The 13,303-nt window shown below is 40.9% G+C and overlaps 1 protein-coding gene across 1 annotated transcript in view; it reads left to right on the top strand.

Moving 5' to 3' along the window:
• The window catches only part of LOC119483773 (NACHT, LRR and PYD domains-containing protein 12-like), a 28,405-nt gene that overhangs the window by 3,817 nt on the left and 11,285 nt on the right, over positions 1 to 13,303 (top strand). The window contains exons 3-6 of the mRNA XM_037762241.1: positions 1,417 to 1,536; positions 2,921 to 3,040; positions 6,925 to 7,022; positions 7,750 to 9,604. Of these exons, the coding sequence (XP_037618169.1) occupies positions 1,417 to 1,536; positions 2,921 to 3,040; positions 6,925 to 7,022; positions 7,750 to 9,604 (2,193 nt within the window). The remainder of the gene's footprint in view (positions 1 to 1,416; positions 1,537 to 2,920; positions 3,041 to 6,924; positions 7,023 to 7,749; positions 9,605 to 13,303) is intronic.

Genomic DNA, 13,303 nt, shown 5'->3' with positions numbered 1-13,303 from the left:
GGGGGTCTTAAATGCTGGCATGTTGTTTTGGGCTTCAATATGTGCATAGAAGCCATTTAATGTGTCAGGGAGGTGGATGTCATTGTCACTGACCTGTAATGTGATCTTATAGTCCGTTAAGGCCTGGATGCCCTGCCAATACGCCTGGTGTCATTGGTATCACAGAAGTGGTTTTGAATCTTCTGTGCATATTGACGTTTTGCTTTCCTGATGGCACGGGAGAGCTCCACCCTCGCTGACCTGAGAGCCGCTCCATCGCCGGATCTGAAAGCAGTGTTCCGTGATCTCAGCAGGGCACGTACCTCTGCCGTCAGCCACGGCTTCTGGTTGGCCCGTGTGGTGATGGGCTTCACTACAGTGACATCCTCTATGCATTTCTCTATGTATCCAGTCACACAGTCAGTGTATTCCTCTACACTTGTGTGCTGGCCATAGGTAGCTGCCTCCCTGAACATGTTCCAGTCTGTTCTCTCAAAGCAGTCCTGCAGGGCTGAGGTGGCTCCTTCCGGCCAGATTCTGATGGTCTTTTGAGCTGGCTTGGAGCATTTCAGCAGTGGTCTGTATGCTGGGAGAAGCATGACAGATAGGTGATCTGAGCAGCCCAGGTGTGGGCGGGGAATGGCCTTATATGCCTCACGAATGTTAGTGTACATTAAGTCCAGCATACTATCCCCTCTTGTTTCAAAGTTCACATGCTGATAAAACGTGGGTGCTACAGTCTTTAGGTTAGCATGGTTGAAGTCCCCGGCGACAATAAAGAAGCCATCGGGGTGAGCCGTTTGCTGCTCACTGATGGCACCATAGAGCTCGCACAGCGCCTCGTTGCCATTAGTGCTGGGGGGGATGTACACCGCTACTACAGTAATGGCAGTGAATTCTCTTGGGCAGATAAAACAGTGGGTTGCAGCTACCGTGGAGTTTCCACACCAGTCATTGTTTATATAAACACATAGCCCGCCACCGCGGGTTTTACCGGAGGTTATGGGGTTTCTGTCCGCCCGGAACGATGTTAGCCCTTGTAGCTGTATGGCTGTGTCAAGGATGTTGTCATGCAGCCACGTTTCCCACTGGGAACATACAGGATGATATAAAAATAAAGTTATGCCACGCCAATGCCATGATTTAGTTGATTGTGTGTTTGTATATTGAATTTTCACTAAAATGTATCTACTAAGTGAAGTTTAACACACTTTTGGTGACACAAAGAGAATGAATTAGTGCATTCTTCCTCTTCGTATCTGTGACAGCTGTCAGTCACCCAGAAAAGCTGTAATCTAAGAGGACCAATACAAACTTTAAACCACATTATTGACAGTAGCAGTAGTTTGTGTATTTAGAGCCACTGGAATGGCTTTGTCATCAGAGAATTTATCAAGGAGTCATGTAATGTAAATAAAATCATCTTGGTGTTTGCAGAGTTCAGTCCAGACAGAGAGCAGAGTCTCCAGTACCCAGCTGTCTGTCTATGAAGAGTGACCAGTCACTCATAATGACTCCTCCATTCTTCAGTAATGAACCTGGACCCTCAGACACAAAGTAAGAGACTGTTTTTACTGTAAGCTGACCTGATGGATGATGATGCATTGAGGATGAAGACTAAATGTTCTGCTAACAGATTTATATTCCTGATGCAGAACTATTAGTGCAGATACTGTTTCAAACTAAGATGGATCTTAGTCTGGGTATTATAGCCACAAACTACTGATTGTGCTTTAAATGTGTTATTCATTTTCTCACATTTGTCCTCAAAAACTGTGTTGGTTTGACTTCTCCTAAAATCAGCTTCTTTGAAGTGGGGTTGTACATTTACTCCCGTGTTCTCTGACGTAAGATTACTGCTTTTGTGAATGGAGTCTGGTGGCTTTGAAGAGAGCGATATAACAGCTTCACTTCCCCGTCAGAAAGGGCTGTCTGATGGCGAGGTAAAGCGACGGCGGACGGGAGCAGCAGAAAAACGTATTATAGCCACCTAAAAAAAAAAAGAAACAAATATTCGTTTAGGTGTACACTATATTTAGAATATTTTCTCCACTTTACCTCGCCATCAGACAGCCCTTTCTGACGGGAACTGAAGCCGTTATATCACTGTCTTCAAAGCCACCAGACTCCATTCACAAAACCAGTCATTTTCCCTCTCAGAACACAGGAGTAGCTGGTCTGCTGCTGCATCCATCGGTTAGTTAGTTTGTGTTATTGTGTGACTTTCTGATCTGAACTAACGTGGCGTCCACAGCAGTACATCGCTTAGCTTCCTGCCGGTACTCCTGTCTGCTTCTCCTGACTGAGAGCACGCCGACCACCATCTAAGTTACTGTATTAATACACTGACTATAAGGATGTATATACAGTATATACTGTACATGTAGCAGCATCATCATCCTCCTCTAAGTTACTGTATTAATACGCTGACTATAAGGATGTGTATATATACTGTACATGTAGCAGTGTCATGCAGAAACCTATGTCAGGTCACATGGGAGAAAGTCTTTAGAAGGGCTTGAAGGGGAAACAGGATTTTGATGCTAAAACATACGTACGTAGAGTTCAGATTTGAATACATAAGGAAAACCACTGGGAAGATACAGGATGATATAAAAACAAAGTTATGCCATGCCAATGCCATGATTTAGTTGATTGTGTGTTTGTATATTGAATTTTCACTAAAATGTATTTACTAACTGAAGTTTAACACACTTTTGGTGACACAAAGAGAATGAATTTGTGCATTCTTCCTCTTCATATCTGTGACAGCTGTCAGTCACCCAGAACAGCTGTAATCTAAGAGGACCAATACAAACTTTAAACCACATTATTGACAGTAGCAGTAGTTTGTGTATTTAGAGCTACTGAAATGGCTTTGTCATCAGAGAATTTATCAAGGAGTCATGTAATGTAAATAAAATCATCTTGGTGTTTGCAGAGTTCAGTCCAGACAGAGAGCAGAGTCTCCAGTACCCAGCTGTCTGTCTATGAAGAGTGACCAGTCACTCATAATGACTCCTCCATTCTTCAGTAACGACCCTCGACCCTCAGACACAAAGTAAGAGACTGTTTGTACTGTAAGCTGACCTGATGGATGATGATGCATTGAGGATGAAGACTAAATGTTCTGCTAACAGATTTATATTCCTGATGCAGAACTATTAGTGCAGATACTGTTTCAAACTAAGATGGATCTTAGTCTGGGTTTTAGAGCCACAAACTACTGATTGTATTTCTGTAACAAAACACCTGAGAACCTCCATTTCACAATTTACACTTCAAGAAAATATTCATATATCTGCCTGAACGTTGAAGTCGCTGTAAAGATTTACAACTATTCAAAATGTGAAAGAATGTGCTTCAAATGTGTAATTCATTTTCTCACATTAGTCCTCAAGATACTTTGTTGGTTTGACTTCTCCTAAAATCCGCCGTTATGACAGCTTCTTTGAAGTGGGGTTGTACGTATACTCCCGTGTTCTGGGAAGTAAAATTACTGCTTTTGTGAATGGAGTCTGGTGGCTTTGAAGAGAGCGAGATAACAGCTTCAGTTCCCCGTCAGAAAGGGCTGTCTGACGGCGAGGTAAAGGGCTGTCTGACGGCGAGGTAAAGGGCTGTCTTACGGCGAGGTAAAGGGCTGTCTGATGGCGAGGTAAAGCGACGTTGGACGGGAACAGCAGAAAAACGTATTTTAGCCACCTAAAAAAAAAAAGAAATATTCGTTTAGGTGTACACTATATTTAGAATATATTCTCCACTTTACCTCGCCATCAGACAGCCCTTTCTGACGGGAACTGAAGCCATTATATCACTGTCTTCAAAGCCACCAGACTCCATTCACAAAACCAGTAATTTTCCCTCTCAGAAAACAGGAGTTGCTGGTCTACTGATGCATCCATCGGTTAGTTTGTGTTATTGTGTGACTTTCTGATCTGAACTAACGTGGCGTCCACAGCAGTACATCGCTTAGCTTCCTGCCGGTACTCCTGTCTGCTTCTCCTGACTTGGAACACGCTGACCACCATCTAAGTTACTGTATTAATACACTGACTATAAGGATGTTTATATACTGTATTAATACACTGGCTATAAGGATGTATATACAGACGTAGGCAAAGTTGTTGGTACCCTTCCGTTAAAGAGAGAAAAACCCACAATGGTCACCGAAATAACTTGAAACTGACAAAAGTAATAATAAATAAAAATGTACTGAAAATGAACTAATGAAAATCAGACATTGTTTTTGAATTGTGGTTCAACAGAATCATTTTAAAAAACAAACTAATGAAACTGACCTGGACAAAAAATTATGGTACCCCTAGAAAAGATGTAAAATAATGTGACCATAGGGACATGTTAAACTAAGGTGTGTCCTGTAAATAGCATCACAGGTATCTTCAAACTTGTAATCAGTCAGTCTGCCTATTTAAAGGGTGAAAAGTAGTCACTGTGCTGTTTGGTATCATGGTGTATATCACACTGAACATGGACCACAGAAAGCTAAGGAGAGAGTTGTCTCAGGAGATTAGAAGGACAATTATAGACCTTCTGCTTTGCTGCATCTGTCCCAGGGTGTCTTGAATCTGTGCAGGGTGCAATGAAATCTCAAGACTATCAAGGCATTCTGGAGTGAAATGTGCTGCCCAGTGTCAGAAAGCTTGGTCTCAGTTGCAGGTCATGGGTCCGCAAACAGGATAATGACCCAAAACACAGCTAAAAACACCCAAGAATGGCTAAGAACAAAATATTGGACTATTCTGAAGTGGCCTTCTATGAGCCCTGATCTAAATCCTATTGAACATCTGTGGAAGGAGCTGAAACATGCAGTCTGGAGAAGGCACCCTTCAAACCTGAGACAGCTGGAGCAGTTTGCTCACGAGGAGTGGGCCAACATACCTGTCGACAGGTGCAGAAGTCTCATTGAGAGTTACAGAAATCACTTGATTGCAGTGATTGCCTCAAAAGGTTGTGCAACTAAATATTAAGTTAAGGGTACCATCATTTTTGTCTAGGCCAGTTTCATTAGTTTGTTTTTTAAAATGATTCTGTTGAACCATAATTCAAAAACAATATCTGATTTTCATTAGTTAATTTTCAGTGAATTTTTATTTATTATTACTTTTGTCAGTTTCAAGTTATTTCAGTGACCATTGTTGGTTTTTCTTTCTTTAACGGAAGGGTACCAACAATTTTGCCTACGTCTGTATACTGTACATGTAGCATCATCATCTAAGTTACTGTATTAATACACTGACTATAAGGATGTCTATATACTGTACATGTAGCAGTGTCATCATGTAGAAACCTACGTCAGGTCACGTGGGAGAAAGTGTTTAGAAGGGCTTGAAGGGGAAACAGCATTTTGATGCTAGAACATACGTACGTAGAGTTCAGATTTGAATACATAAGGAAAACCACTGGGAAGATACAGGATGATATAAAAACAAAATGATGCCATGCCAATGCCATGATTTTGTTGATTGTGTGTTTGTATATAGAATTTCTACTAAAATGTATTTACTAACTGAAGTTTAACACACTGTTGGTGACACAAAGAGAATGAATAAGTGCATTCTTCCTCTTCGTATCTGTGACAGCTGTCAGTCACCCAGAACAGCTGTAATCTAAGAGGACTAATACACACTTTTAAACCAAATTATTGACAGTAGCAGTAGTTTGTGTATTTAGAGCTACTGAAATGTCTTTGTCATCAGAGAGTTTACCAAGGATTCATGTGATGTGAATAAAATCATCTTGGTGTTTGCAGAGTTCAGTGCAGACAGAGAGCAGAGTCTCCAGTACCCAGCTGTCTGTCTATGAAGAGTGACTGGTCCATATTGACTCCTCCAGACTTCAAAATGTTTTGTTTATTTGACTTCTCTTAAAATCAGCTGTTATGACCTACTGGGTGTCTTTTTGAATCAGTGCACATCATAACTGTGCAACATGTGGTGAAAAAGCATTTGTAGAAACTATTTGCTCCCCTTGATTCTATGTGTTGATGGTTTGAGTTTGTTCTTTCACTACATATGTTAAATATGCTGAAAGAAAAATATGCTCAAACGTCCACTTACTATTGATTCAGAGCTTTCAGTTGAAAGCTTTGGACTATTTGTCAGTGGACCTTTGAGCTTAGATTCTCTGCATCACATCTTGTTTCTGAAGGTCAAGAACAAACATCTCTGGTTTAAAACTATCTACTGACAAAACAAAATTCATGAAATGGTCAAATGTAGATGTACCATTTCTAGTTTTTAGAATATTTGAATTCATGCCTTCATTTGATAGTTGACAGTAGAAAGTGGCAGAAAACATATTGACATTAAAAAAGGAACACCAGGGCACCAGTGTTACATGATGTGTGTCTTAGACCGCTGGTCTACCTCAATATTTAGACCACTTCTAACCTCAGTTCAAACCTAACTAACTCAAGCTAAGCTGCCCAAAGTGACTGTGAATCAGTAAAGGACACAATCAGCTCTCTTTAATGGCGGATCTTTACTGTGAAGTAGTTGCAGAAACTGATGAGTTTGTATTAAAGAGGACATTTTTAAAACATTGATATTATTCTGGAGGCTGAATATCATGATGGAAAAAATACTGCAACTTGCTCATGTATGCTCATATTGAGAGGGCATGCCAGGAAACCACAAGGTGGCAGCGTCCTCACTGTAAACAGTAACTGCCTGTCAGTGGTGTTATGAATGCAGTATAGTATTTCAACATTTGCAATATAATTAAAAATGCTGTCACTTCCTGAATGTATTTAATGTGTTAACAATAAACACTTCTAAGACAGGGAAACTGTGTCAGACCTTTGCGACTTCTTTAGTTTTCCAGTAGTTATAGTTTATGCAGGTGCTGTCCACTGGAACGGAGTAATCCATTTAAGATCTTCTCCATCATACATATCATTTTAGTTCTAAATTAATGTCTCCACAGAGAGAAGAAGAGGAGTCCTGCTTCTGTGGACGAGCTGATGTCCAGATCCACAACAAGACCTGGACCTCAGACAGCCAGTCAGACCAGCACTGTACAAAGTAAGACTGTAGATCTGTCTGCTGATGTCTTCATGTCTGAAAACAGGACTTGTTGTTTTGACTATTGTTGTGACAACGTTTAAGATCTTCTCCATCATACATATCTGCTCTGCATCACTTCCTTTGTTCTCCTTTGAGAGAGAAATCTGAACCCAAAAGGAATAAATTTATATTTTTACGATAGCACTCCATCTTTGCTTTAACCAATCAGAATGCTGTTTGTTTTCCATCTGCATAGATGAGGATGGAGAACTATTAAACTCTGTATGAAGCAACAACATCACAGTTCTATCACAGACAGACAGTCACACTGGCGAAAGGGGAGTTTTTCCTTGCCATTGTCGCATAACAATGCATGCTCATGCTCTTGTTGGGTCTCTAAATTATAGAGTACAGTCTAAACCTGCTCTATAGTAAGATAACTTCTGTTATGATTTGACGCTATATAAAAATGAATTGAATTGAACTGAACAGGAGCCCACATTAGCTTTCGTGCTACAGTCTCCTTCTCTAACTTACAAACACACATCTTGTCCTGCAGAGCGACACGTTGAAAAACTATTAAAAATAAATGTATAAATCACTTTGATGTTATTTTTGACTTCAAGAAGGGATGATGACTTTATAACCTTTACTTCTTTATAGGTTGTTATGTTGATCATTTTCATATTGACAATGAAAATAATAAGTTTCTTTGTTTTGTCTCAAACTTGTCTCTCTCTTTCAGCAGATAGCGGTCTGCAGGAGGTTGTAGATGAACATAAGATCAGTCTGAGGAGGAGATGTGAACGTGTGACTGAAGGAACTGATGAAACAGGAAGTGGAACCCTCCTCAACAGGATCTACACTGAGCTCTACATCACAGAGGGACAGAGTGAAGAGGTTAATACCCAACATGAGGTGATGCAGCTTGAGACAGCTTCCAAGAAGAAGAGCCTCCATGACGCTCCAATCAAGTGCCAGGACATCTTTAAAGCCTTACCTGACCAACAGGGACACATCAGAGTCGTTCTGACGAACGGCGTCGCTGGCGTTGGAAAAACCTTCTCAGTGCAGAAGTTCACTCTGGACTGGGCAGAGGGCTTGGAAAACCAAGATATCAGTCTGGTGGTTCCGCTTTCATTCAGGGTGCTGAACTTGATCAGAGATGAGCAGTACAGTCTTCTCATGCTGCTCCATGTTTTCCATCCAACATTACAGAAGGTCACAGCAGAGAAGCTCGCTGTCTGTAAAGTTCTGTTCATCTTTGACGGCCTGGATGAAAGCAGACTTTCACTGGGTTTCCACAACAATGAGTTTGTGTCTGATGTCACCCAGAAGTCATCAGTCAACGTGCTGTTGACAAACCTCATCGAGGGGAATCTGCTTCCCTCAGCTCTCGTCTGGATAACTTCCCGACCTACAGCAGCCAATCAGATCCCTCCTGCATGTGTTGACAGGGTAACAGAAGTACGAGGCTTCACTGACGCCCAGAAGGAGGAGTACTTCAGGAGGAGATTCAGTGATGAAGAGCTGTCCAGCAGAATCATCTCACACATCAAGAAATCCAGGAGCCTCCACATCATGTGTCTAATCCCAGTCTTCTGCTGGATCACTGCTACAGTTCTGGACCAAATGTTGACTACAGACCAGAGAGGAGAGCTGCCCAAGACCCTGACTGACATGTACTCACACTTCCTGGTGGTTCAGACAACGAGGAAGAAGCAGAAGTATGTTGAGGGACATGAGACGAGTCCACAGGAGCTGACGGAGGCTGACAGGGACGTTCTTCTGAAGCTGGGGAGGCTGGCGTTTGAACAGCTGGAGAAAGGAAACATCATGTTCTACCAAAAAGACCTGGAGCGGTGTGGTCTTGATGTCACAGAGGCCTCGGTATACTCAGGAGTTTGTACAGAGATCTTCAAAAGAGATTGTGTGATCTTCCAGAAAACAGTCTACTGCTTTGTTCACCTGAGCATTCAGGAGTTTCTGGCTGCAGTCTATATGTTCGACTGTTACACAGACAGCAACATAGAGGTACTGAAGGACTTCTTGGGAGAAGAATATGTTCATTCAACCCTGGATGTCTTCCTGAAGAGAGCCATGGAGAAATCCCTGAGGAGTAAAGAAGGCCACCTGGACCTGTTTGTTCGCTTCCTTCATGGCCTCTCTCTGGAGTCCAACCAGAGACTCTTAGGAGGTCTACTGGGTTGGACAGACAACAGTCCAGAAATCATCCAGAGAGCCATCACAAACCTGAAGGAGAAGAACATGGATGATACCAAAACCTCTCCTGACATAGGCATCAACTTCCTGAGGGGGATGGACATGGATGATACCGAAACCTCTCCTGACAGTAGCATCAACATCTTCCACTGTCTGACGGAGATGAACGACCACTCGGTACATCAGGAGATCCAAGAGTTCCTGAAGTCAGAGAACAGATCAGAGAAGGAACTCTCAGAGATCCACTGCTCAGCTCTGGCCTACATGCTGCAGATGTCAGAGGAGGTTCTGGATGAGTTGGACCTGAACAAGTACAACACATCAGACCAGGGACGACTGAGACTGATTCCAGCTGTGAGGAACTGCAGAAAAGCTCTGTAAGTCCAGATGTGATTAACTTTATAGATCAGTGTAGATTACTAGTTTAGTTCTTCTTATTCTTAAAATATAATATTCTTATAAATGTTCCACGTGTTTATTACATAAATATGTATTTGTGTTTTGTCACAGATGTTCTTGAGCTGTTTGAAATGTTGAGTTCAAAAATGTTTCAGTAGTTTGTGTTTCTAGCTGTCAAGTTAATGAACACTTATTCTATTTATTTCTAATAATTGTTACATTTGACAGTTTTTTCTTATTTATGTTTTGGGGTGATGGAGACGACATGTGAACCTGGTAAAACAAATGAAAAAAACAAAAGATCAGCTGGCTGGTGGAGTGCTGGGTCTAACCGGTGTAACGGCAGCAACAGAGCGTTTGCTGATCCGGCGGGGAGTCGGGGCGGTCCTGGGATCAGAGCCCTGGTACTGGGGTTTGCTTTCAATAGGCCTTGCACCACATTACACCTTACCTTGTGTGTTTTTGGGCTCATCTCTTTCCTTGGCTTCAAATCAAAACCGTTGCCATCTTGCTGCAGTTTTAGTTTTCTTTGAGACCAGCTCTGCCATGTCTCGTCTCGTCACCCCAAAAAACACATGAACTTCCTAGTAAACAAACCTCTTCTTGTTTATAAACCAACACAATATCATAATATTACGTTAATCACGTTGTCATATTGCTTATTAGTAATGCAATACAGGCTGGATTTAGCACTGTGACTCTGTCGGCACAGGTTGTTGATGTCGGCTACTTTTTAATTTGCCAGAACGTGTCAGAATGACAAATGTCGGTTCCGTTGGTTAGCATAAAATCAAACCAGTTCAAGCTTGTACACCGGACCGGACCGCACCGGCAAAACCAAATCTAGCATTAGCCACCGTGAACTACTGGTCATACGAGACAAAGCTTGTCGTTGTAAAACCCCTGAGTGTGTTGAATCGAGCAATGGTGCATTTTATTGCTAATGAATTCAAGTTGTGTTCCATCATCTTGTTTTTAAGTCTTTCCTTTTATTCTGTTACTCACAGAAGGAAACTCTGGTGTTTCTCTCTCTTGTCGCTTTAGAGAAGAGTAGTAGCAGGAAATACACAGCTTCCACCAATAACAGCGGTCTGATGAATATATAACAGCAGAATGGTAGCATTCAGTCTTTTTTTTATATATATATATATACATATATATATATATACTTTATTTTTTGTTGTTTTATAACAAAAAAACAAACAAACAATACAGACAACATAAGACTGACAGAGTCATCCTGAATGAGGTGAAATGCTTAACATCATATGACATTGTATACATTTATAAGAGAAGAAAAAAGAAGAAAAGAAAAAAAGCTATGTTACATAGCAGTATGCAAGTCTGTGGTTCCTTAGAGACCCAGAATGTCCTTTAAAGTCTTAGAGGTCCCCTTAGTCCAACATCATTCATGGGAAAAGAAAGCAAAGTTTTCCACAACAAAATACATATACAATAAAGTCACTTCTCATCTCAATTCACTTCCAGTATTTTTCACCTTTTTTGGTGGCATGTCTCAGAGAGAAGTCAGTTGTTCCATACTGTAAATTCCCTGAACTATTTCTTTCTATTCAAGGACTGTTGGAGATTCCTTATTCAACCATTCCCCGGTTATTGCTTTTCTACTAGCAGTTAAAAGTATCTGTAGTAAATATCTGTCCTGCTTTTTCAGCCCATTTGGTACATTTCCCAAATATATAACACTGAAGTTAAAATCAAGCTCTGAGCTAATTATTGATCTGATTGCGGAGACGACGTCTACCCAGTAAGAAGAAATATTAGGGCATTCCCAAAAGATGTGAAAATGACCAGCAGACATATTACCACACAATCTCCAACACTGACCAAGCTCAGGTTTGTTAATCTATGACTCTTTGATTTTGGAATTATAAAAAAAAATGTTTTTCCAGGTAAATTCCCTCCATAGATTTGAGCTTGAGGTGGTGGATTGTGTCCTACATATGTTTATCCAGTCGTCCTCAGTTATCTTTATGTTAGCATCTTTCCCCCATCTTAATTTGACATACATTGTGGAAAGACCCTTATCCATTTGTAAAGAAGAATAGATCATGGAAATGAATTTTCTGCTGATTTTTTTTTTTTTTTTTTTTTTAAATGCATCAACAAATATATTAATCAGGCACATTCCTCTCCTCAGTGGTTCTAACATTCTTGTCAAAGTAAGCCGTTAATTGAAGATATCTAAAGAAATCTTGCTTCTCCAAGTTATAAGTTCCTGTGAGTTGTTGGAAAGTGTTTAACCCTTTACTGGAGGATATTAAACAATATGAGGTGATGCTCCTGTTTGTCCAGTGTTTAAATCTGCCATCTAGCCTGGCTGGTGTAAAATCAGTGTCGTAAGCCACCCAGCGTAATATTCTTACATTTCTTTCAAATTTCTGATCTATAAATTCTTTATGCCAGATGTGTAGAGGGCTTATCTAAATATTTCTTAAGGAGAGTTTTGTCCCCCAGTATAGATTGGAGAGGTATGTTCATTTGATTTTGTTCTAAGTCCTTCCATTTTGCATCACACTTAGGGTCACACCAGCAAATCAGAAAGCGCAGTTGTGCTGCTCTGTAATAAGAGTTGAGTTTTATGTAGGTTCAATTAATAGCCAGAATATGAACCAAATATTTTAAGCATAGACAGTAATTTCTCTAAACTAGGGTTAGGGTTGGTAAGGGTTAACAAAATGTCATCCGCATAAGCGCATATCTTATATTGTGTATCTCCAATCAATACACCTGTTATATCTTTATCTTCTCTGACTGCCTGTGGCTCAATAAAGAGTGCAAAGAGTGTGGGACTAAAGGGACATCCCTGTCGACATCCTCTATTAAGTAGAACAGTTTTTGATAAATTCCCGTTTATTTTAATTCCAGTTGTAGGAGAGCAATATAGAGACTTCAGACATCCAAATACCTGATTATGAAAGTCGAAACGTTTCAGAACTAAATACAGATATTCCCATCGAACGTAGTCAAAGGCCTTTTCGGCATCGAGACTAATAACTGCAGATTCCTTATTACTGTTTCTCATGTGATCAATGAGGTGGAGAGCACGCCTCACGTTATCCTGGGTTTGCCTATTTTTCACAAAACCTGTCTGATCAGGGTCAATTAGATCTGGGATCATATTTTCTAAACGTTTTGCTAGTGTAGGAGCTAAGTCTACTAGACTGTAGATGTTACCTTCTGTTGCATGTTGTGCTGTACAAAACTGATCCTCAGGCCGCTCGTTGGTTTCACAATAACAGTTCATTTATTCGTAATATTGTAGTAAAGAAGAATGTCCGGTTACCATAGCAACAAGCAAACAACAATAACACGGCAAACAATTCAGCGTCGCTGCGGTCAAAAACCCTATGCCCTTCCGGGCTAAACCCCGGGTCACATGTCCATGTGTCCTTGAGCAAGACACTTAACCCCAAATTGCTCCCGAAGACATAGCCATCGGTGTGTAAATGAGTATTTAGATTAGATCCTGATGGGCAAAGTTGGCACCTTAGCAGTCTCTGACATCAGTGTGTGAATGGGTGAATGCTGACATGTAGTGTAAAGCGCTTTGAGTGGTCAGAAGACTAGAAAAGCTCTATATAAAAGCATTTTATCCATTTTACCATTTACTCTAAAGACAGCCTTTGCAGCGCCCCACAGAGTGCAGGGAGACACAG

Source organism: Sebastes umbrosus, chromosome 24, assembly GCF_015220745.1.
Source record: "Sebastes umbrosus isolate fSebUmb1 chromosome 24, fSebUmb1.pri, whole genome shotgun sequence".
Classification (NCBI taxonomy): Eukaryota; Metazoa; Chordata; class Actinopteri; order Perciformes; family Sebastidae; genus Sebastes; species Sebastes umbrosus.
The sequence above is the reverse complement of the archived record's forward strand: the minus strand, read 5'-3'. Positions and strand labels throughout refer to the sequence as shown.